This window comes from Cajanus cajan, chromosome 10, assembly GCF_000230855.2.
Source record: "Cajanus cajan strain Asha chromosome 10, NIPB_CcT2T_4, whole genome shotgun sequence".
Classification (NCBI taxonomy): domain Eukaryota; kingdom Viridiplantae; phylum Streptophyta; class Magnoliopsida; order Fabales; family Fabaceae; genus Cajanus; species Cajanus cajan.
In genome coordinates, this window is record NC_138526.1 from 33,655,432 (window position 1) to 33,680,155 (window position 24,724).

The 24,724-nt window shown below is 30.6% G+C and overlaps 3 protein-coding genes across 3 annotated transcripts; 1 reads left to right on the forward strand and 2 right to left on the reverse strand.

Moving 5' to 3' along the window:
• Positions 1–4,829: 4,829 nt before the first annotated feature.
• On the forward strand, positions 4,830–5,180 carry LOC109806165 (putative glutathione S-transferase). The gene has a single exon (XM_020368545.2). It carries the CDS (start codon positions 4,830–4,832, stop codon positions 5,178–5,180), a length of 351 nt encoding a protein of 116 aa, XP_020224134.2.
• Positions 5,181–10,850: 5,670 nt separating this feature from the next.
• On the reverse strand, positions 10,851–12,243 carry LOC109805984 (putative glutathione S-transferase). Its single transcript, XM_020368303.3, has 2 exons — positions 11,823–12,243; positions 10,851–11,406 (listed from the first exon to the last, which is right to left on the reverse strand). Exons 1-2 carry the CDS (start codon positions 12,138–12,140, stop codon positions 11,062–11,064), a joined length of 663 nt encoding a protein of 220 aa, XP_020223892.2. The 5' UTR covers positions 12,141–12,243; the 3' UTR covers positions 10,851–11,061.
• A 5,895-nt stretch (positions 12,244–18,138) lies between these two features.
• On the reverse strand, positions 18,139–19,720 carry LOC145952618 (putative glutathione S-transferase). The gene is made up of 2 exons (XM_083065398.1): positions 19,335–19,720; positions 18,139–18,769 (listed from the first exon to the last, which is right to left on the reverse strand). Exons 1-2 carry the CDS (start codon positions 19,647–19,649, stop codon positions 18,425–18,427), a joined length of 660 nt encoding a protein of 219 aa, XP_082921524.1. The 5' UTR covers positions 19,650–19,720; the 3' UTR covers positions 18,139–18,424.
• Between the last annotated feature and the right edge of the window lie 5,004 nt (positions 19,721–24,724).

Here is a 24,724-nt window from a genome sequence, read left to right on the forward strand (position 1 = left end):
AAATAGCGACCAGGGTTTTAGCGACAGATTTTTTCGGTCGCTATTTCGGTTGCTAAATGAAATAGCGACTGATTTTACTTAAATAGCGACCGATTTTGGTGGTCGCTAAAACTTGATTTTTTTGTAGTGTAAGTAATTAGTCATTTTTGCTACTAGTTGTTGATCTGTTAAGTGTGATGATTACAGTGTGTCGTTACAATCTTATTACCTTTACAAAAAAAGTTATGATATAATCTTATATTTGTATTTTTAAATAAAATACATATGAGTCACAAAATGCCTCTTTTATGTTAGTATTTATATAATAAAAATTAAGGAATTAAAAAATAAAAATTAACAAAAATTTAATAAATAAAAATATATTTAATTTCAATAAAATTTTATCAATTTAAAAAAATTGTCACGTGAATGTCAATATAATGCAACATAATTACTTAATGTACCGTTCTAGAATTATGCCAAAATGGTTTACCGATGGACACTAAAGAGTCTTCTCGCCTTACAGGCTAAGTCTGTGGGACAACTGTACTGTCCCGGAATTATGCCGAGATGGTTTAATGATGAACATTTCACCGATATGACAATCCGAGAGGAAATACCTGGAGGATCGAGGGATAAGAGCTTTGGTTACCATCCATGGGCATCAACTCGGTTGCAATCCGATATAGCTTTACTGGGGACTTAGAGGCGAGAACTTTAACCTAGCATGCACCATATCAGGGACAAAATCCCATTAATGATAATCAAATATTTGGAACATAAAAACGGCCAAGAAGAATCACGAAATTGACGGGATTACAAGGCTCACAAGGAGTAGCTATAAAACCTTGAACCCTAAACCTAATGAAGTATTTTGAAATGAATATATTAATAACTTTATATTAATTATGAATTTTGTAAATCCGACCATTAAATTGAAAATTCATATCACTTTATACGTATATATTAAATTTTGTTAAAATTGAACAACAATTTGAAGGTAATCAATATATTCATATTTTAGTGTATTTTGAAATGAATATATTACGTCAATTTTGTTTTATAAAAATGAAGTATCAAATCATCTTGGATTAATATAAAATTTTGTATATATGATCTAAGAGATATGAACTTTCAATTTAACGGTTGAATTTATAAAATTTGCATTTAATATAAAGTTATTGAGATGTGTAACACTTGGTAAAAGTTACACATCTAAATTATTAATAAATATAAAGTTATTAATAAATATTTTTTTATCTAAATATAAAGTTATTGAATAGTTATTGAGTAATCTTTTATCTAAATTAGTTGTTATTTATCATAATTATTTATTTATTAAATATTAATTTTTTAAAATAGATTATTAATAAATAAAAAATATTTTGTAATAAACATACATTTATATAACCTTCAGATCAGTTTTTCTTTTTTCGAAGGAGTGCACTTTTTTTTGTCTAATTCAACTGTAAAGCGCAGTGTAAGCAATTCAACTTTTCGTCAACTGCGTTCGTTATAATATTCAAATCAAAAGTGACCGTTCTTTTCTTTTGCCTTTTCTATTTAAAAATAATTTAAAAGTTGATTTAAATAAATCAAAAGATTTATTTAAAATCAACGGTAAGAACTGAAAAAAAAAATTTAAAAAAAGAGAAACTAAAAAAATAAATTCACAAAAATGAGAAAAGAACACAATTATCCCCAAAACAATAGTTTGTTATAATGACCTTGTTTTCACCTTATCGTGTGTTTACTATACATATTATAAAAATGATATATTTTAATGACTACATCTTTTTCTACTTTTTAGTAGACAATTATATCTCTTGAATATAAAAAAAATATTCTTCTATTTTTTTAAAATAATTATTCATAATTTATAATATTTGTTTGTGTTTGTGTATAACTATTAGAGGCACAAAATGTTTCGGCCCCTCTAGTATATATAGATGAGTTATAATATTGGTCTAACTTTTACTATGTATTACATTACTCAATAACTTTATATTAATTATGAATTTTGTAAATCCGACCATTAAATTGAAAATTCATATCACTTTATACGTATATATCAAATTTTGTTAAAATTGAACAACAATTTGAAGGTAATCAATATATTCATATTTTAGTGTATTTTGAAATGAATATATTACGTCAATTTTGTTTTATAAAAATGAAGTATCAAATCATCTTGGATTAATATAAAATTTTGTATATATATGATCTAAGAGATATGAACTTTCAATTTAACGGTTGAATTTATAAAATTTGCATTTAATATAAAGTTATTGAGATGTGTAACACTTGGTAAAAGTTACACCGATGTTATTATAATTCTCTCTAACAGTTGAATTTACAAAATTCATATTTAATTTAAAGTTATTGAGCGGTATAACACTTAATAAAAGTTACACTAGTATCGTTTGAACCCTCCTCATATATATATATATATATATATATATATATATATATATATATATATATCTTCTCACATATTTTCCTTTTCTTAATTTATTTTTCAATGATCTAAATTCAACTTTTAAAACGTGATGTAAGTGATTACATCACTGGTTCAACTGCAAGTACTTATTTTTTGGTTACTTTTATGATTCTTTCTCCACGAGGCAGTTATGTATAACTAAGGAGAAAAGACACAAATGCTTCTCTCTTTTTTAAAAAAAATAAAATTTTTAAAAAGTAGATTGTTAATTGATAAGTGCAGATAATTTTTAATATGAAATTTAAAAGATAAAAAAATTATAATTTTGAAAAACGTAGTTATATAAAAAAAAATTGAATAATAAATCTATACACTAAAAAAATTATCATTTCATTAATATTATTATTATAATTATAGATTATAAATATATTGTGCCTAACTATGTTTAATGTAGAATTGTCCTTTATAAGAGTATTTAAAATTTATAAAATAAATAAAAAAATCAAATCAATTACGTAAATCATAAATAGAATCATTATTTACAATTCTTTTAGTTCAATATTTAATTTTAGAAATTTAGGTGATGTATTGATGTGGTCGGCCAAGGGGATCTAGAGGGCTCGGCTGCGGCGTAGTGGGTCGGGTCTGGTAGTGTTAGGATTTTTTGCTCTTTGTAACTGGGCCGTTAGTGCTTTTTTGTAATTTTGGCTGTTGGCGCCGATATATTTTGGATTTTGTGTAAATAGCCGAATTGGTCGGTCATACTTTAATGAAATTTCTTTTCGCGTTTCCATGTATGCAATATTTATTCAATAATCGTGAAAATAACCCGACTTGCATGCTTGGCCGAAGGCGGAAATTCGTGAGTTAGCATAGATTGACATTTGATGCGTTTGATAAAGAGATAGCGTGCGGTTCGAGAGAGCTCGGCCATAGCGTGTTTGGATTTGGGGTTAGCATGAAAGTGCTCGGTCTTAGCGTTGGATCAAGCGGCGTATAATTCAGTTAGGATGTGCTCTTAGCTATAATTATACAACTGTACTCCCGACGATAGTGCTCGGTGTTGTCGCATGTCAGTGTCCGGTCGAGTGCGCCGTTTGAGTGGTCGGCGTTGGCGTGTATCATAGTTCTCGGCCCAGGTATATCCTAAGCCGAGGAGGGTACTCGGGAGGAAAACCTGCGGGCTCGAGTGCCCCGTTTTAGTGGTTGGCCGAGGATTGCTCGGCGTTAACGTGTGTCATAGTGCTCGGCCTAGGTACATCCTTAACCAAGGAGGGTGCTCGGGAGGGAAACCTGGGGCTCGAGTGCACCGTTTTAGTGGTCGGCCGAGGATTGCTCGGCGTTAACGTGTCATAGTGCTCGGCCTAGGTACATCCTTAGCCGAGGAGGGTACTCGGGAAGGAAACCTATGGGGCTCGAGTGCACCGTTTTAGTGGCCGGCCGAGGATCGCTCGGCCTCGTCGCGCGTGATAGTACTCGGCCTAAGTGTACAACAAAACAGTAAACAATTACTAAATTTAGAAATTTATTAATGAAGTGCCTCGTTAAAAACCTTGCCGACCCAAAACCCTCCTTAGGGAAAAAAGAGTCGGTCAAGGAAAAGAGTGCATTGGTTCCGGTCTCTCTCTGTCTTCGGATAGCGGCCATTTCCTCATGCAATGCGCGCAAGTCATCCTGAAGATCGGGTTGGGCATGGTCGGAGTTAGGTCGAACTTCTTGTATCACTGGTTCCGGTTGTGTTTGGGGCATTCCATACGAGTATCTTCTTGACCGGTCATGATAGGATTATTCTCGGTGTTAGGGATCGGTTGAGTCGATGTCGATTGTCCTTTGCGCGTTACTACCATGTCTCGGTCTCAGTTGTAGAGTTAAGAGGGGCTGAAACGTCTCTTCGGCCCCACGGTGGGCGCCAAATGTTCCTGTGTTAGGATACACACTCCAATTATCCTTGTTATAGCTGGTCTGATCCTGGGTCTCGGTGTTCTCGTTCCTATCCGGGTAGTCCGATGTGAAAAGGGGGTGTGCCTGCAAAGACACTCCAACGCTCAAGTAAGTGCTCGGCGTAATAAATGCGGTAGTTGAAAGTTGGTTACGTACCTCGAAGGGGGTCTATTTATAGTGTTTCTTATTGGGCCGTAATTAGGGACTGGGCCCCAGAGAATTAGGGGAATAAATCGGCACATTATGTAAATTAATCTCTCCGTAATCATCCTGGTGTAAATTCGTGTCTGGACCGAGGCAACCGACACGTCTCGTTCGTGAGTAGTCGGTGTTCTCGGGTGGTCGGCAGTTTCGGTTACGGGCGTGTGAGCTCGGGCCGTTCAGCTATGGGCTCGGGTGTTCGGTCGGGTCGGTCACCATACGGTATAATAACCATCTTAATTTTTCAATGACATCCACTGTGAAATAGATGTATGAGATTGCCTCGAGGATTTGGAGAAGTGAAGGAGAAGAGAAAGAAGCTGCCAAGGAAGAATTCTTGGAAGGTGTGAAGTTATTGGAAGAACAACTAGGGGACAAGCCTTATTTTGGTGGAGACAACCTTGGCCTTGTGGATGTTGCACTTATTACTTTGATATGTTATTATCATAACTATAATATATGTGACAATTTCATCAACGAGGCACGGTGCCCTAAAATCATTGCTTGGTCCAAGAGGTGCACTCTAAAAGAGACTGTGTCCAAGTTTTTTCCCGAGGAAAAGAGGGCCAAAGAGTTTGTTTCTCAAAAAGAGAAAGGATTTGAACTATGCGTAGATTAGAGAGGGTGCCTATAGAAAAATATTGCTTCTAGTTACCTATGTGGTCTATCTTTTGAATAATGTATGGCTTTACAAAAGTGCACTTAGATGTGCCTTTGGTTTTGCTACTTATTATTTTCAATGGATATTTGTGACCCAGTGCAACATGCTCTTTTAGTCGAAGTGAAATAATTTCAACTAAATTTTTTTAATCAAATTTTTTTTATTAATTAAAGTCATGACCATGATTGTTTCAACTTTCATGACCTATAAAAAAGGATCTCCATAAATTTTTTAAAAAAAATTTAAAAAAATTTCTCTTTAAACATGTGTACAAAGGTCATCTTCTTTTGAATAATTTCTACTATGAACTCATTTGAATCACATCTTAATTTTTAAAATGTCTCCTCATGGACCCATCTTTTAAACTTTCATCTTTCTTTAAAACATCATATATGGCCTTTTTCTTCTACTTTATTGAAAAAGTTTTAGCTCACACCTGAAATGGTCAAATATGGTGCATCCCATATTTTTAAAACACAAAGAATAATTCTTTTCAAGCATTTGTCTCATACTCAAAAGGTTTTAATTTATTTTAGGCACAAATAAAACATCTAAAATTTATTTGATAGTTTAAGGAGTTTCAATAACTTCTTTACCTTTAACATAAACACTTTCTAATGGTGATTTGAGAGATTTGAGATTGATTTAATTCCTTGAAAATTGCAACATCATGAGTCATATGATTTGTGCATCCACTATCTACAAATCATGTCTCTTTGCTATTACTAGTTGAATAACAAATAGCAACAAATAAATATTTCTCATGTTGCTTTTCATGTTCTGTAATTCGAGCTTGATGTTCTTATGATTTTTTTTTTACTTTTACAAATCTTCTCCACATGACCAAAATGATTGCAAAGCCTAAATTTAATGCTTGGTCTAAACCAACAAAAAAATTTAGTATGGTTGTCCTTCTTGCAATGGCGGTACAGTACGAATTTGTTTTTCCAACCTTTTTCTTGGTTGCCTTTTTAATTTTTGCCTCTTGCGTATATTAAAAAAACACATTCAATATTTCCTTCCATCCTCAAATATCATCTTTGTTTAATGGCTTGTAAAGAATTCACAAGTTTTGCAATTGATATTTGAGAAAATTCTTTATTTTCTTCAAGAGAGGAGTTTTTTGGATTCGAACATCTCTAGAAGACACACCAAGATTTTCTCCACAACGCATTTCTCATTAAGTTTTTCATCAAGTAATCTAGTTTGGGTAACAATCTTCAAAAGTTTGTTAGTAAAATCTTTGATAGATTCAATTTATTTCATTTTTATCACCTCAAATTCTCTCCTTAGGTTTAACACCTAGATTCTTTTCATTTATTGACTCCCTTGGAACTCCTCCTACAACTCATCTTTTGCCTTTTTTGTAGTTTCAAGAATTCACTAGTGGAAAATTAGGATACTACGTCACCCATTTTACGTCGGACATACAAACACCCGACGTAATAAAAACACGGTAGCATGGTCCGTAATTTTAGTTAAATTATTTACATCGGATCCTACTAGGGCCGACGTAAATAATCCAATCGAGAAATCAAAAATTTAAACCCAAACTCATCTCCCGCGCGTTGTGCAATGGAGGCCAGCGAGAAATCCCTCCGCCTCCTCCTCAAACTCCTCTCACTGAAAAAAATGGATTTTTTCATGTCTTGGGGCAGTGGGTTCTTTCACCCAAATACTTCAACTTTCCCCTCCCCATTACGCTCACCATGATCCACATGGAGTTTTCTGGGGCGGTTGCATTTGTCCTCGTGAGGGTCTTTAAGGTAACCCATCTTCTTCTACTTGCTACTTTCTTTGTGCAAAATCTTCGTTTTGTTTATTTAGTTCTATGAGGTGGCGTCTTCTGCTGAGTGTGTTCACGGGAATAAGAAGGTAATGTTTGCGTTGCATTCTGAGTTTTTGAAGCTGGAGAAGGAAGTGACCAAGTCCAGGTTGCAGCACGGGCCGTTCTGGTTGGAGAACGGGCCGTTCTCCATGCAGAACGGGCCGTTCTCCATTTAGAACGGGCCATTCTCCTTGCAAAACGGGCCGTTCTGCTTGGAGAACGGGCCGTTCTGCTTGGAGAACGGGCCGTTCTCCAACCAGAACGGCCCGTTTCTGCTTGCAGTCATTTTTCTTTTTCTTTTTTTAATTTTTTATCTTTTTACGTCGGACCTTGTAATGTCCGACGTAAATTTACGTCAATTTTCGCACCCCGACGTAAATTTACATCTCCCGCTTCGACGTCGGAGGTTTTTCCGACGTAAAATCCCTAAAATAACCGACGTAAAATGTATATTCTGTACTAGTGATTAGAAACTTGATAAATATATCATCGTGTGGTGTTGTGTAAGAGTTTTTCTTTTTTTGCCACCTCATCATTATGACTCCTGATTTGAATTAATGTTGGTAATGGAAGTGTATTAATTCCATTTTCCATCATAACCCACAAACTTTGGACTATGAGATAATTTCTTATTTATGCAACCCACAGTTGATAGTTTTCAATTTCAAATATAGAGGTGGAGGTTAACTACTGTCGCAAGCCAATTTTGTGTTTGAACGTGTTTTTTGTATAGGTTTTCTTGTTGGTTTTTCCTCTAAGTTTGTTTCATTCTCTCATAGACCCTACCATATTGAAAATAAAACATGAAAAACAGGAGTATGATTAAGAACAAATATAAGAGATCGAGATTAAAAAAATCTGGAACTTCACATATACAACAGGAGTCAAAAATTGATCTGATTTATTTGAGTAATGAACTTATTTACACACATTAAAAGTGTTTACAACAAGTATTTGAATATTAAAACTGACTAACCCATGATTGAATAAAGCAAATAGTAAAATATAATTAAACTAACAAGCACATATCACTTATCTATACAACTTACTTTTATGAACATAAATAACCTTTAATCAAATTTACAAACAAAATAATAAATTATAGAAACTTTAAAATAATTAATTATGATAGAGAAAAATCTTGAATACCAACGAACTCACATCTTATAAATACCGAACAAGTTATTGACATCCAAACATCAATATCTAAACGCCAAATTGAGTAGTTTCTTTAACTAACATTGAGTCACTTCAATTAGTGGCAAACAAATGAGAGAATTGAAACAATAATATTGACTAGTGCAAGAAACAACTAACGAAGAAATTTTTTTATTTATCACAAGTGCACAACTTATACATAACGTCAATCAACCCCCAACTTATCATGAATGTAGGACTGACTCATGAAAGATACACTTTTGGTGTTGGTGTATACTCAAATTTGAAGTTAAGGTTATCATGTTCAATGATTAGAATGCCTAAGACATAGCTCAATAAACAAAATGATCACTACCAGAATTTCTCTTATTATATGCGATTTTTCTTGCAAATTTTTCATAAAAATTCGTAGGAAACGTTGTTCCTGCAAATTTTTCTGTGAATTTTTATCTGCACGTAATACCTTTGTAGATAATATATTTTTGCGAATTTTAAAATTTGCAGGAAATTTTCTTGTGAAATTTCTTGCGAAAAAAATTCGTAGGAAAGTTTCCTGCAAAAACAAATTTGCAAGAAAGTTTCCTGCAAAAAAAATTTGCTGGAAAATTCGCAGGAAAGTTTCTTGCGAATTTTTTCGCAAGAAATTTTGCAGGAATATTTTTACGAAAAAAATTAAAGAAATTACTATAAATTCTATCAATAATTTTTTAACTTTCAAATGCTCACAATGAATTCATCCGAAGCATTTGTTTCCATGCCTCCAGCTAGCATGTGATACATAATCTTTTAAATTCAAAGATTGTAAATTATAAGTTTAACACTCAACCATACAAATCAACTTGTAAGGTAAGTGTTGCCCCAACTTATATACTCTTTAACTGTTTTATTTTCAATCGATGTGGGACTTGAAGTTTTTTTAAAATATTAAACTTATAAATTTAAATATTTTTTTTATTTTTCCTGCGGATTAAAATTTGCAGGAAAATCCGCAGGAAAAGTTACCTACAAAATTTTTCTACCATTTAGTAAACATTACTTGCGAATTTATTTTTGCAAGAAAATCTACAAGAAACAAAATAAAATTCTTACAATATTTTTTACAAATTTTTACCATGGAAAAAAATTTCTATGATTATTAAAATTGTAGCAAAATTTTTAAGAAATATCTGTAAATTATTTTTCGCAAATAAATTGGCAAAAAATTTCTGCGAATTTTTTTTTGCAGGAAAATTCGCAAAAAAATTTCTTCGAATATTTTTTTTGCAAGAAAATTCGCAAAAAATTTCTGCAAATATTGTTTTACAGGAAAATTCGCAAGAAAATGACACTTTTCTAGTAGTGGATTAAGGATGAGAAATTTTCCCTTCGAACAGCAAAACTTGGCATTGAGTTCATGTCTTATATGTTTTAGGAACAACTGAACAAGTATATTTTTGGTGATTAGTCGATAATAGTAAACACAGGTCAAAGGTAAATGGAACATTAATAGTATGCCCACAAGCTGGCCACATCCAAGATGTTGACCAGGATTGCAACTTACATGCCTTATTATGGAAGTTGTGAACTCACAAGTTTGTTTCTTCTTTCTAATATTGATCCCATTGTACAAAGAAAGCAATAACAATGACGTAAAAAAATAGTTTCATATATCACACACTAACACCAAGTGATTCTAGCATATAATAATGTAGAAAAGAACCAACAATCACATGAAAGATACATAAGAAATTTTTCGAAACCTACACATTCCCACAGAAAGCATGAAGTTTGGCACATAGAGTGCCCACACTTATGCCGATGGAAGACCAATACTATTATTATTCTATTGAAAGGTCAAGAATGATCGATGGAAGACCAATTTCAAAGTAGTTACACAAATATATTATTTTATTGAAAGGTTAAGAATGACCATGCGAGACCAATACTTCACAACGATCATTAAGTTTCAATCTATTCAATTCCTATAATATAACAAAATTTATTATTACTAATAATTATTTAATGACAATAAATTAATTGTCTCTATTTTATTATTTAATAAAAATATTAATAACTAATATATAATAGCCACTAAAAATGTATTTATATCACATCAAAATTTATTATTGGTGATAATTATTTATTGGAAAAAACTTGAGTCTCACATCGACTAAAGATAAAATAATTAAAGAGTATATAAGCGGATAATAGTTCTCACCTTAGAAATTTGTTTTGTATGGTTGAGTTAGACCTATAACTCACTATTTTAAGTTAGTACTAGATTACTCACCATTATCACACTCAAAAGTACTAAACTTGAGATGGTGTATTGGAAAAAATCTAATTAAAAAGTATGTAAGTAGAGAGCAACTCTCACCTTGCAAGTCCCACCATATCTCTTAAGAGATAAGATAATTAAAAAAAATAAGAAAAAAACTCAAGTCTCACATCGATTACTAATTGAAAATAATTAAAGGGTATGTAAGTAAATAGCAACTCTTACCTTGAAAGTCTCACGTCTCTTAGGAGATAAGACAATTAAAAAAATAAGAAAATTAAATAATATATAAATAGAGGACAACCATCATCTTACAAGTCTCACATTGATTAGAGATAAAGTAATTAAAGAGTATTATAAATTATTTCTTAAACTTTAATGAAAATAGCAAAAATATTAAATGTCACTAAAAATGTCATAAAAACTTTACATTTTTCCCGACCATTATAAGGGTCTTTACCAGCATACAAAATAATTGTTCACTAAATATTTTAGCAACACTACATATAGTAACTAATGTGGAAATACTAGTAAAAGATTTTGCAATAATTTTTATTGTTATTAAAAATTATATTAAATGTCACTAAAAGTCAATTTTATTGTAATCCTAACTTCTTTCTTAACTCCGTAGCGTACTCGTGAAGCTTATGCTGATCAGGAAGAGACTTAGAAACACTCTCTTTCTGCAAGCACCTCTTGACCCAAGCAATAAACTTGGGGCAGTCACTCTCTAAGTTGAGGTAGCCCAAAGTATCATAGACTTTGAACCAAGAGTAGAATGGAACAAGTGCTATGTCCACAAAACCAAGATTGTCTCCTCCAAAATAAGTATTGTCTCCTAGTTGATCCTCCAACAATTTAAGGGCTTCTATGAATTCCTTCTTGGCAATTTCCATTTCTTCTCCTTTTGATGTCCAAAACTTGCTCCAATGTTCATATATCTATTCGACATTGAGAATTAACACTAAGTTAGATCCTAAAATTTTTAAAATTAGTTCACATATATTATTTATAAAACTGAATTATAAGATGGTAATTTTTCTCACTTAAATATATTATTTTAACAATATTATTAATTAATACGAGATTTTTAACATATTCCTTTCATAAAAAAAATTGGAACGATAAAACTTTTATAATTAAATATTTATAAATAATCTAATAATACTCAAACAATAATTAATAATATAACTAAAATTTTTATATCATCTTAAAATGTGATCTTTAATCTAACTCATCTTTATATCAGTAAAATAACGGATTAAATCACATTTCTCTTTACTTAAAAATCATAATATAAAAACAATATTTAAATAATTATAAGTAACGATAGAAGTAATGAAACACATGAGGGTACCATCTTTTCAACATAGTCAACCCAGAATCTAGCCTGAGCTCTCTGGTAAGGATCAGAAGACAACAAAGGATTTCTGTCATTCCAAACCTCCTCAATGTACTGAACAGCAATGAGAGATTCACAAACGGGCTTGCCATTGTGGATGAGAACTGGGATTTTCTTGTGAACCGGGTTCATTTGGAGGAGCAGAGGACTCTTGTTACTGATCACGTCCTCTTCTTTGGACTCATACTTGATGGCCTTTTCAGCAAGGGCAATCTTGACCCTCGCCGCAAAAGGACTTGGCCAGAAATCTAGCAGAACAATCTCATCTGCCATGGTTGAGTTAAAGGAGAGCAAAGAAAGAAGGATAAGAAGTTTGATATAGAAAAATGATTTGTGGTGCGAATGAATGTTAAGACCAGCTTATTTGTAGCGAGTTTTGGACTTGAGACAATGAATACGTGACTTTTATGAGTCAATATGTACTGTGCACTACTTTACGTAATCAAATAATTTTCTAGTTTAGCTCCAATAAGTTTATTACACGCTTTTCATGTTCACACTTTGTGGGGTCTTTGTGGAGATACTAACTTGGACAAGTCATCGTGTCTTGTAGAATTTTCTTTACTATTACTTTCCTTTCGTGGATTTCTACACAAGCATGTTAATTTCTAAGCTCTAGGATTACGACCTTCCATGTCTAAATGTGGAGAGTACAGTCCCCATATCCCTCACCATGTGTCATGGCTTATGTAAGCAACAACTGTCGTGTCTTCTCGAAAAATATCCTTCCATGTTTATCAGTCGTATCCTTTGACACTTTCCTTAGAATTGTCCCAAAAATATATAATTGATTGATGGGTTGGTAAGAGAAATTGTAAAGTGCCACCTGCTTGTTGGATGGATATGAAGGAACTAGGAAAGAGATAGAGAGAAGGAAAAACTGAAAAATAGCCTATAGGACTGAACATAAAAGTAATCTAGGACGAAATAGTAAGATGAAGTAATTAACAACCACACACATACGACAGTCTTAAAATATTACTTAACAAGTAAAAATTTAATCCAATAAATTAATCTTTGATAATTTTTCAAACAACGCGTTGATTGGGAAAAAAAAATTAATGATATGATATAACAACCTTTATAAATGGGTATTAGTAACTCAAAAAAAAAAGTTAATCCTTTGATAAATGAATTTTACTATCTCTAAAAATTAATCATAGATAGTTTCTCAAATATTAATCTTTTTATAAATAAATTTTAGTAATTGATCTTTAACTTATTGTCGAGTGATATTCTAGATTCCTAAGTAACTCAAAAAATATATATAAATTTCTATTTTTGCAAATGCTTATAAGTATTTATGAAAAAGGATGGTAGTTGAAATTTTTTCATTGTCATAATTAAAAATATTAAAATCTTTGTAATTTTTTGTTTTATTTGTAAATTTGGTTAAAAGTTACTTTTGTTCAGAAAAAATAAGTTATGTAGACAATTAATGTTTGCTTATTAGGTTAGTCATATTTTACTATTTATTTTATTCAATTAGGGATTAGTCATTTTTAGTAGTTAAACACTTGTTGTTAACATTTCTAATGTGTACAAAACTAAATTCATAACTCAAATATGTCATATCAGTATTTGCCCATTTAGTATGTGTAATGATGCATATTTTTGTTAGTTTTCTGAGCAAATGCACTCAAGTCTCTGTAGTATAAGGTTGTCGATCCTCAAAGACTTGTGAAGTAAATCTTGATTTCTATTATACTAATTGCTACTTGTTAATTCAAAGTTTGAATATTCCAACATGTTAAATATTTGATGTGAGCAGTAATTTAAACTCAAGTAATCATAACCGAATTAAATTTAAGAAAAGCATATGTAATAAACAGTTGGGATTAAACTTTGTCAATCTCCTTTCTATGTATTCCTAACGATTCTTGCAAATAATTTCATTACTCATTGCAATTGAGTTCTCTATATTCATTCGGAGCCAATTCCTTGACATCAGAAATTCTAAGATATTTAACCTAATGAATGATCATCACTTTATCCAATTAAACATCTTGCATTAAGAATCATAACTTGTTACAACTATTAGTTTCAAAACCATTCCTAGCTCTCAAAACTAATAGGTGATTCGTTTCAAAACTAGATTCAGAAGACATTTTCTAACCAAATTCTAAATCCAAGATCAATGATGAAAGATTAGTTCATCAAAGCATTAAAAACAGAATCCAAATCACTGGCACTGAATAATAGATGTAATATATATAGATGAATCAAAAAGGAATACACAGGAGTTCGATGAATATTACATTCAATCCCAACCAAAAAGCTTTAGCTCTCCATGGTAGAAGAGATCACTAAGTGAAAATAGAAAGGAGAAAGGTAGAAGAAAGAGATTCTCCTAAGAACTTTGTTCCCACGTGCTCTAGGGTATCCTCTTTTATGTGTTGTCCTCTGTTCTTCCTTTGTGCAACCCCTTACAACCTCTTTTTCTCTCCCCACAATCCTTTTATAGGTGTTGTGTATAAAATAGGGCAGGCAGGAAAGAGAAGAAATTGTTCAGCGCTTCAAAATCGTTGAGCGCCTGGAGAATACTTCGTCATAAAGGAATCCAAAGGGCTAAGCTCTTTAAATCCGCTGAGTGCTTGGGAGGCAGAGAGAGTACTCCTCTTTCAATGACAAAACCGCTCAACCCTTTTGAGGCACTGAGCCCTTTTCCTCTGCTACACTTGGGGTGCTCTCTGACTCAAAAGTGCTTAGCCCTTTGAAAGGGCTGAGCCGTTTGCTTCCAGGGACTCCTTCTTGTTCCAATCTCCAAAATCTACCAAAGAAAAGAGAATTGTGATAAAAAAAATAAAAATAAAAAAAATCACTCCATACAATCATTTCAATTAAAGGCCCCTTTTTGATTCCACTTATATTTGCTAAAATTTTATCCCTCTATTAAAAAAATTGTGATAGATATGTGTCATAATTTAATAATTTCGTTAAGTAATCTTGACACTTATCAATATTCTTATCTAAATCTCTATATTTTGTTTAGTCATACACCTTTATTTTTCATGTTCTGATTTCAACATGGTATTAAGAGTTTCATTGATCTTCAAGGGTTTGTGAGAGAGAAAAGAAAAAAAGAGAGAAAAAATTAGCAAAAAAAACTTCGAACACAAAAATGACTTTCGACAGTAGTTCTTTACCTCCACCTCCTATATTTGTTGGTGAAAATCACCACTTGTGGCTGTAAAAATGAAAACTTATCTTAAAGCTCAAAGTTTGTGAGATATGGTGAAAATTGGAAGTAATCCACCTCTATTACCAAAAAATCCAACAGTACCTCAAATGAGGAATCATAATGATGAAGTGGCAAACGAAGGAAAAGCTCTTGCCATTATATAGGAAACACTACATGATGATATATTTATCGAGATTCTGACTCTTGAAACTATAAAAGAGGTATGAGATAAGCTATAGGAGAAGTTCCAAGGGAGTGAAAGAACGAAAAGAATACAGATGTTAAACCTAAAGAGAGAGTTTGAAGCTGTAAAAATGAAAGAAAAGAAAAAAGTGAATCACCCAAAGATTTTACTGACAAACTTTTGAAGGTTGTTACCCAAATCAAAATTAATTGGTGAAAAACTTAGTGATCAAAGATTTGTTGAGAAAATCTTGATGTGTCTTTCGAAGATGTTTGAATCCATAAATCTTCTCTCTTAAAGAAAATAAAGAATTTTCTAAAATATCAATTGTAGAACTTGTGAATGTTTTGCAAGTCACTAAACAAAGAAGATCTTAAAGGATGAAAGAAATTATTGAAGATGCTTTTATGACATACACAAGAGACAAAAAATAGGAAGAAGACAACAAAGAAAAAGGTTGGAAAAATAAGTTTTCACCATGCCATCATTGTAAGAAGAACAACCACACGAAAATTTTTTGTTGGTTTAAGTCAAACATTAAGTGTAGGGCCTACAATTAATTTGGTAATGTGGGAAAGGTTTGTAAAAACAAAGCAAACCCACAAGAACATCAAGCCCAAATTGTGAAGCATGAAAAGTAATATGAGAAATACTTATTTGTTGCTACTTGTTATTCAACAAGCAATAACAAAGAGGCATGACTCGTAAACAGTATATGCACAAATCATATGACTCATGAAAAGAGGCATGACTCGTAAATAGTAAATAAGTTTTCAAGGAATTAAATCAATCCCAAATCTCCAAAGTCACCATAGGCAATGGAAAAAGTGTTGATGTCAAAGGTAAAGGAGTTGTTGTTGTTGAAACTCCTTTAGGTATCAAATATATTTAAGATGTTTTATTTGTGTCTAAAATAAATCAAAACCTTTTTTAGTGTGTGACAAATTCTTGAAAAGAATTATTCTTTGTGTTTTAAAAATATGGGATGCACTATTTTTTACCCTTTTGAGTGTGAGCTTATGTTCATTAAAATGAGAGATAAAATTTTTCTAATAGAATGGAAGAAAAAAGCCAAGCATGTTGTTTTAAATAAAGATGGAGATTTGAAGAATGAGACACTTAAAGAGACATTTCAAACTCTTAAATGTGATTCAAATAGGTTCAGAATAAAAGCTACTCAAGAGAAGGTGATCTTTAGACACAACCCAACTTTAAAAAAAAAAAGTGAAATTTATGGGGAATCATTTTTTATGAGTCATAATAGCTACAACAATCATAGTCATGGCTTTGGCTAAAGGAGGAGAAAAAAAAATATTTGAAAAATTTAGTTGAAATTATTATATTTCTTCTTATCATTTCAATAAGTTTTACGAAGAAGAACAATGTTGATAATATTGTTGCAACTCTCATGAAAAAGATCTTTAAAAAATGGATTAAGACAATTGTAAATATATTTTCAGATGATCTAATTAGCGTTAAGCTAAGGAATATTATGACTTTTGATACTCGTCTACTTGAAGGTGATCCAACAAAGAAGTATAGAGGATCGATGATAGAGATCAAAACTTGAAATGATGAAGAAAAATCTCAAGGAAGAGTGTTATTAGTTGAGATTTTCTACATGATTAAATATTTTAAAATCTCTACAGTTTTCTATTTAATCTATAAGTTTGGTTAAAGGTTACTTATGTTCAGAAAAAATAAGTTATGCACCAAAGTAATGTTTACTTATTAACTTAGTCATATTTTATTGTTTGTTTTATCCATTCAAAGGTTAGTCAATTTTAGTATTTAAACACTTAATGTAAACACTTTCAATGTGTGTAACACTGAGTTTATAACTCATATGATATCAATTTTTGTCAATTTTGTGTGCGTTGTACGTAAATTTTCTAATTTAACCCTCAATATTTTGTTTAGTCATACACTTCTATTTACCCTCAATATTTTGTTTTCACCGGAAAAAACTAACCAGCCATGCTCTACACTCTAGTATTGGTATAGATTCAGCTCTTTATTTTTCATTTACAGTTAGGTATCATAATCCCAATTAGTTGAGATGTTTTTAGCCAATTTCACTAATACACAATAGATATAAAAATAACGGAACAAAGGAACAAGTGAAAGTGTGAAACATCCATAAAGCCAAGGTTGTTTCCTGTAAAATACTGTATACTGATTCATTGAAGTTCCTCTTACACCCTGTATGTATAGAGATAAAAGGCCAAACTGCTCCAATCTTATCCTTTTATCTAACAAACTTAAAAATTTAATTTAAATACAAGATATTATCTGTAATAGCAATAGATAATATCTTCCTAAGCAAACAAATTATAACAATAACACAGATAATATCTTTCTAAGCTAAAACTCTATCATTAATCCTTCATTTCCACCAAAACAAGGCTCATCCCCTAATTGTTCTTCCAATAAGACACCCCAAATATCACAAGGAAGTTCAGTACCAAATTTCACATTTTTCAAACAAATTAAAGTTTATTAATTTGATTAAAGGATAGGAATAACAGAAACAATGACAATCACAAAAGTACCTTGGTGTCACACCTAGTTACCTCAGAATCTTGCTTGTGCTCTCTGGTATAGATCAGAAGGCAACGCAGTAGACTTATCATTTCAAACCTCATCAATATACTCAACAGCAATGAATGACTAAAATTTGAAGTTAAGGTTATCATGTTCAATGATGAGAAGCTTATGTCTAATACATTGTTCATGAAAGAGAATGATTAAGCATGAGAAATTATCCCTGAGAACAGCAGAACTTGGCATATGCAACCGTCAAAAGGAAGCCGCATAAATTCTTTTGATTGAGTTCATATCCTATATGTTGCTGGAACAACTGAACAAGTATACTTTCGGTGATAATAATAGTGAACACAGGTCAATGGTAAGTGGAAAAATAGTACTCGCACAAGCTGGCAACATCCAAGATGTACAGAAATAGTTTCATACACAACTATCACCAAGTGACTCTAGTATGTAATAATGCAGAAAAGAACCAACAATCACATGAAAGATCCATCAGAAGTTTCTCAAAACCTACACATTCCTATGAAAGCATGAAGTTTGGCACATCAAAGTGCCTTTTATTACAGAAAGATTATCTTATTGAAAGCTTAAGAATGACCAAATGAAGACCAATACTTCACAATGGTCATTTAGTATTCCAACCTACTCAATTCCTATAATCTTTCTTATCTCCACAACGAGCTCATAGACCTTATGCGGATCAGGAAGAGACTTGGCAACGCTCTCTTTCTGCAGGCACCTCTTGACCCAAGCAACAAACTTGGGGCACTCACTCTCTATGTTGAGGTTTCCAAAAGTCTCATAGGCTTTGAACCAAGTGGAGAATGGAACAAGTGCTATATCCACAAAGCCAATATTGTCTCCTCCAAAGTAAGTCTTGTCTCCCAGCTGATCCTCCATCAATTTAAGGGCTTCTATGAACTCCTTCTTGGCAGCTTCTTGTTCTTCTCCTTTTGATGTCCAAACCTTCCTCCCAAGATCATATATCTATTCCACATTTAGAACTAACACTCAATTAGATCATAAAACATAAGAATAATAAAATGGACACAAATAACCAATACACTAATGCCTATCATAATCAAATACAGTTTGTTTGACATAAGAGCCACTTAAAAAGAAAATCAAATACAGCTTGTTTACATAAGAGGCACTTAAAAAGGTTATCGAGTACTTTTTTTCCGCATGTTGCCAAAGTAGGCAGAGGAATGTTTACCGAAAAAAGAAACAGCAAAAGAACAAAACTTTTAAAAGGGAAAGGAAGCTGAACCACTTATTGATTATTATAGGTTGTGGAGATTGGAGAATCTTGGGAAAAAAATAAAGTCATAAGAAAGTAGCTATTTTGTTATCCAAAAATTGGGACCATCTTCCTTACACTATGCATGCATCTACCATACTCTAGAGTACATCTAAAAAAGGGAAAGAAATAATAATAGGCAGCAAAATGGTAATAAATCAACCAAATCACATCATTTCATACTAAAATGATATTATAAAAACAATGGTAAAGGAATTACAGCAATGACTGCAATGAAGCATGCAAGGTTACCTTGTTGTCAACATAGTCAGCCCAGAATCTAGCTTGAGATCTCTGGTAGGGATCAGAAGGCAACAAGGGGTTTTTGTCATTCCAAACATCCTCAATGTACTGAACAGCAATGAGAGATTCACAAATGGGGTTGCCATTGTGGATGAGAACCGGGATTTTCTTGTGAACCGGGTTCATTTGGAGGAGCAGAGGGCTCTTGTTCCTCAAGTCCTCTTCTTTGTACTCATACTTGATGCCCTTTTCAGCAAGGGCTATCCTGACCCTCATCCCAAAAGGACTTGGCCAGAAATCTAGCAGAACAACCTCATCTGCCATGGTTGAGTTCAAGGAGAACAAAGAAGGATGAAAAAGATTGACGTAGAGAAATGATTTGTGGTGCAAATGAACGTTATCGGGGTCTCATTTATAGTGAGTTTTGTACATTGGACCATGAATATGTGTCATGCTATTCAATTAAAGTTGAAGTTTACTTTAGTATATGTAAATATATTAATAAGATTTATATTAAATATAAATATTTTAATAATATATATAAATATATATTGATAAAACTTACATTAAATATATAGATAAAAATGATTGAAATAAAAAAAAAAATTATCGGAGAATAGCACGAATAAATTACCTAAGCAACTCTACTTAATTTTTTTTATCGTTTTGTTTTGTGACTTTACGATGTTTTGCACCGTTTAACATAATTATATCATGGTTAAACATTTTTTTAACCTATAAGTTCTTAGTCCTATTTTTAAAAACGTTCATTTTTTTTCTTTCTTTAAAAAAATGTCAAATTCTATGTTGTTACAAATTTTGCTAATTTAATGATGAAATTAGTTTCTCAATAATTACATTATTGATACAAGATATTTATTAATTTTGTTTATGATTAATTTTTAATAAAAAAATTTGTTGATCATCTTTGGTTAGATTTTGTTTCTAAATCACATATTTTTCGTATATAAATTTTAACTTTAAAATCTTATTTAAAGATATCAAGATCCAATATCACTTAATATAAAATACAGAAAAAATTAGATTTGATCCTAAATATAACTAGATTAATAAATTTAATAACAAAGATAAAATATAATATATTTTAAAAATAAAAATTAACATTTTTAAAATAAAAAATCAAAAACAATTATTATATTTTTATAGAAAAAAGTTTAATTACATTTTTTGATGTTTCTAATATTTCGATCGAATAATTTAGTCTTTAAAATTTTAATCGAACAATTTGAGTAACTCAAATTTATAATTATACAACATAACATGACTTTTTTAGCTTGCTAGGTCAACAACAAAGTTGGATATCAATCCATTTACAACTATCATTTAACTAACTATATATATGGAATTAACTTGTCAATTATCCTCTAAATATTATGCACTTTTTCAACTATTAATTAAGGATTTTACCTCTCGACTTGATACTTTACTCAATTTAGCTACTTCTAAACCAGTATAACTCGACCTTACTCTCATATGGTATCAACTAATGACTTAGAGAAGACTCAACATTCCATTTCAAGAGGCAACAAACTCAAGAAGGACTTTTCAACATTTGGGTTTTTATAGCACCACAACACATATTCACATAATGAGATATTTCAACTTTTAAAATAATACATCTCCTCTAGTCCTTATTTCCCTTAATTGTTTTATGCTTATATGTGTGTGTGTGTGTTAGAAGGGATCTATTTACTGTTAGAGTATGTCAATCAAGACTTACTTCATTCAATAACTCATTTTCTATATCAAATTTCAACGATCTAACTGTTGAAATTAAAGTTTTTAATGCATATATCAAGTTTGTAAAATTTTAAAAAAATTTAAAATTATTTGATATTTAATTTCATTAATTTAAATTGACATATAAAATATTTTTATGAGTATCTATCAATTTGAATGAATGAAACAAATGATTTTCAAATTTTAAAAAAATTTGCAAACTTGACCTATGTATTAAAAACTTTAAATTCAATAGTTGGATTGTTGAAATATGATGTAAAACATGAGATATTAAACAAAGTAAGTCTTGGAAAGCTTACTCTTAGAGTAAACAAATCATTCTCTCTCCTTATATATATATATATATGTGTGTGTACACACATATATATTGGTACATATATCCATCTAATATAAATATAACAATTATAAGTAATTAGTCATTTTTGCTACAAGTTGTTGATCTGTTAAGTGTGATGATTACAGTGTGTCGTTACAATCTTATTACCTTTACAAAAAAAGTTATGATATAATCTTATATTTGTATTTTTAAATAAAATACATGAGTCACAAAATGCCTCTTTTATGTTAGTATTTATATAATAAAAATTAATTTTAATTTAAAGGTTTTATTTAATTTTAGTCTCTAATTTTTTCTTCATGAACACGAAATTTTGATACGAGGGATAAAAAATATTAATGAGAAAAAAATTCAAAGATTAAATATAAAAATTAGATAATATGCATTGATTGAAATTAGTAAAAGTTTATTAAGGAATTAAAAAATAAAAATTAACAAAAATTTAATAAATAAAAATATATTTAATTTCAATAAAATTTTATCAATTTAAAAAAATTGTCACGTGAATGTCAATATAATGCAACATAATTACTTAATGTACCGTTCTAGAATTATGCCAAAATGGTTTACCGATGGACACTAAAGAGTCTTCTCGCCTTACAGGCTAAGTCTGTGGGACAACTGTACTGTCCCGGAATTATGCCGAGATGGTTTAATGATGAACATTTCACCGATATGATAATCCGAGAGGAAATACCTGGAGGATCGAGGGATAAGAGCTTTGGTTACCATCCATGGGCATCAACTCGGTTGCAATCCGATATAGCTTTACTGGGGACTTAGAGGCGAGAACTTTAACCTAGCATGCACCATATCAGGGACAAAATCCCATTAATGATAATCAAATATTTGGAACATAAAAACGGCCAAGAAGAATCACGAAATTGACGGGATTACAAGGCTCACAAGGAGTAGCTATAAAACCTTGAACCCTAAACCTAATGGGGCATCTCTTACTCTTGAATGCTCTGGCTTGGAAAACTTGACCTAGGAAAAGAATCTTAGGCGCCCCCCATGGTTGGAACACTTAACAATCTAAATTAACAATAAGGAAGAAAAAATAAAAACACAAATACAAAATTTATAAAAGTGTAACCAGTTAATTTTTTTTAGGTATTAACAACAAAAATTAAGAAAAAAATGAAATGAAGGACAAAAATATAATTAACTTTAAATAATATGTTATATTGGCTATTTTCTCACCTCATCGAATAATTTTTTTCTAATAATTTTTCTTCTCTTTTTAATAACTTTTATCCTTATCTTTATTAATAATAAAAAAAAATTTCTCGATTTAATATTCACTTTTATCTTTTCTATTGTATTCTTAAAAATCAATTTCTATATATTAAATACATATTTTTATTTTAAGTGAGAGTATTTTAGAGATTTTTTCTTAAACTGTAAAGATTTTTATAATCTTTTATCTAAATTAGTTGTTATTTATCATAATTATTTATTTATTAAATATTAATTTTTTAAAATAGATTATTAATAAATAAAAAATATTTTGTAATAAACATACATTTATATAACCTTCAGATCAGTTTTTCTTTTTTCGAAGGAGTGCACTTTTTTTTGTCTAATTCAACTGTAAAGCGCAGTGTAAGCAATTCAACTTTTCGTCAACTGCGTTCGTTATAATATTCAAATCAAAAGTGACCGTTATTTTCTTTTGCCTTTTCTATTTAAAAATAATTTAAAAGTTGATTTAAATAAATCAAAAGATTTATTTAAAATCAACGGTAAGAACTGAAAAAAAATATTTTTAAAAGAAGAGAAACTAAAAAAATAAATTCACAAAAATGAGAAAAGAACACAATTATCCCCAAAACAATAGTTTGTTATAATGATCTTGTTTTCACCTTATCGTGTATATACTATACATATTATAAAGAGGATATATTTTGATGACTACCTCTTTTTCTACTTTTTAGTAGACAATTATATCTCTTGAATATAAAAAAATCTTCTTATATTTTTTTAAAATAACTATTCATAATTTATAATATTTGTTTGTGTTTGTGTATAACTATTAGAGGCACAAAATGTTTCGACCCCTCTAGTATATATAGATGAGTTATAATTATATTGGTTTAACTTTTACTAAGTATTATATTACTCAATAACTTTATATTAATTATGAATTTTGTAAATCCGACCATTAAATTGAAAATTCATATCACTTTATACGTATATATTAAATTTTGTTAAAATTGAACAACAATTTGAAGGTAATCAATATATTCATATTTTAGTGTATTTTGAAATGAATATATTACGTCAATTTTGTTTTATAAAAATGAAGTATCAAATCATCTTGGATTAATATAAAATTTTGTATATATGATCTAAGAGATATGAACTTTCAATTTAACGGTTGAGTTTATAAAATTTGCATTTAATATAAAGTTATTGAGATGTGTAACACTTGGTAAAAGTTACACCGATGTTATTATAATTCCCTCTAATGGTTGAATTTACAAAATTCATATTTAATTTAAAGTTATTGAGCGGTATAACACTTAGTAAAAGTTACACTAGTATCGTTTGAACCCTCCTCAAATATATATATGAGGAGGGTTCAAACGACACCGGTGTAACTTTTACTAAGTGTTACACCATTCAATAACTTTATATTAAATTTGAATTTTGAAAATTCAACCGTTAGATTGAAAGTTCATATATCTTAGATCATATATGTCAAATTTTGTTTTGAACAACAACTTGAAGGTAATCAAAGTATTCATATTTTAGTATATTTTGAAATGTATATATTACGTCAATTTTGTTTTATGAGAATGAAGTATCAAATCATCTTAGATTAATATAAAGTTTGATATATATGATCTAAGGGATATGAACTTTCAACCTAACGGTTAGATTTTCAAAATTCACATTTAATATAAAGTTATTGAACAGTGTAACACTTAATAAAAGTTACACCGGTGTCGTTTAAACCCTCCTCATATATATATATATATATATATATATATATATATATATATATATATATATATATATCTTCTCACATATTTTCCTTTTCTTAATTTATTTTTCAATGATCTAAATTCAACTTTTGAAACGTGATGTAAGGGCTAAACGACCATTTTGGTACAGTTTTAGAAACTATATACCAAAATGGGGCTGTTTTGAAACATATTACACCTTTGGGGCTGTTTTCTACGGTGTCGCTATGGCCCATAGCGACACTGGTGACACGTGGCAATTTTGGGTCTGAATATAAGTCATGAACGTCATATTAGTAGAGTCGCTGTAGCTAGTGGAGTCTAAAAACAAG

Excerpts from the sequence above, each read along its gene's own strand:
- LOC109805984 (XM_020368303.3), bottom strand. The coding sequence starts at position 12,140 with ATGGCAGATGAGATTGTTCTGCTAGATTTCTGGCCAAGTCCTTTTGCG. Across the intron at positions 11,407-11,822 it reads TTGACTATGTTGAAAAGATG|ATATATGAACATTGGAGCAA; the intron begins GTACCCTCATGT and ends AATGTCGAATAG.
- LOC145952618 (XM_083065398.1), bottom strand. The coding sequence starts at position 19,649 with ATGGCAGATGAGGTTGTTCTGCTAGATTTCTGGCCAAGTCCTTTTGGG. Across the intron at positions 18,770-19,334 it reads CTGACTATGTTGACAACAAG|ATATATGATCTTGGGAGGAA; the intron begins GTAACCTTGCAT and ends AATGTGGAATAG.
- LOC109806165 (XM_020368545.2), top strand. The coding sequence starts at position 4,830 with ATGTATGAGATTGCCTCGAGGATTTGGAGAAGTGAAGGAGAAGAGAAA.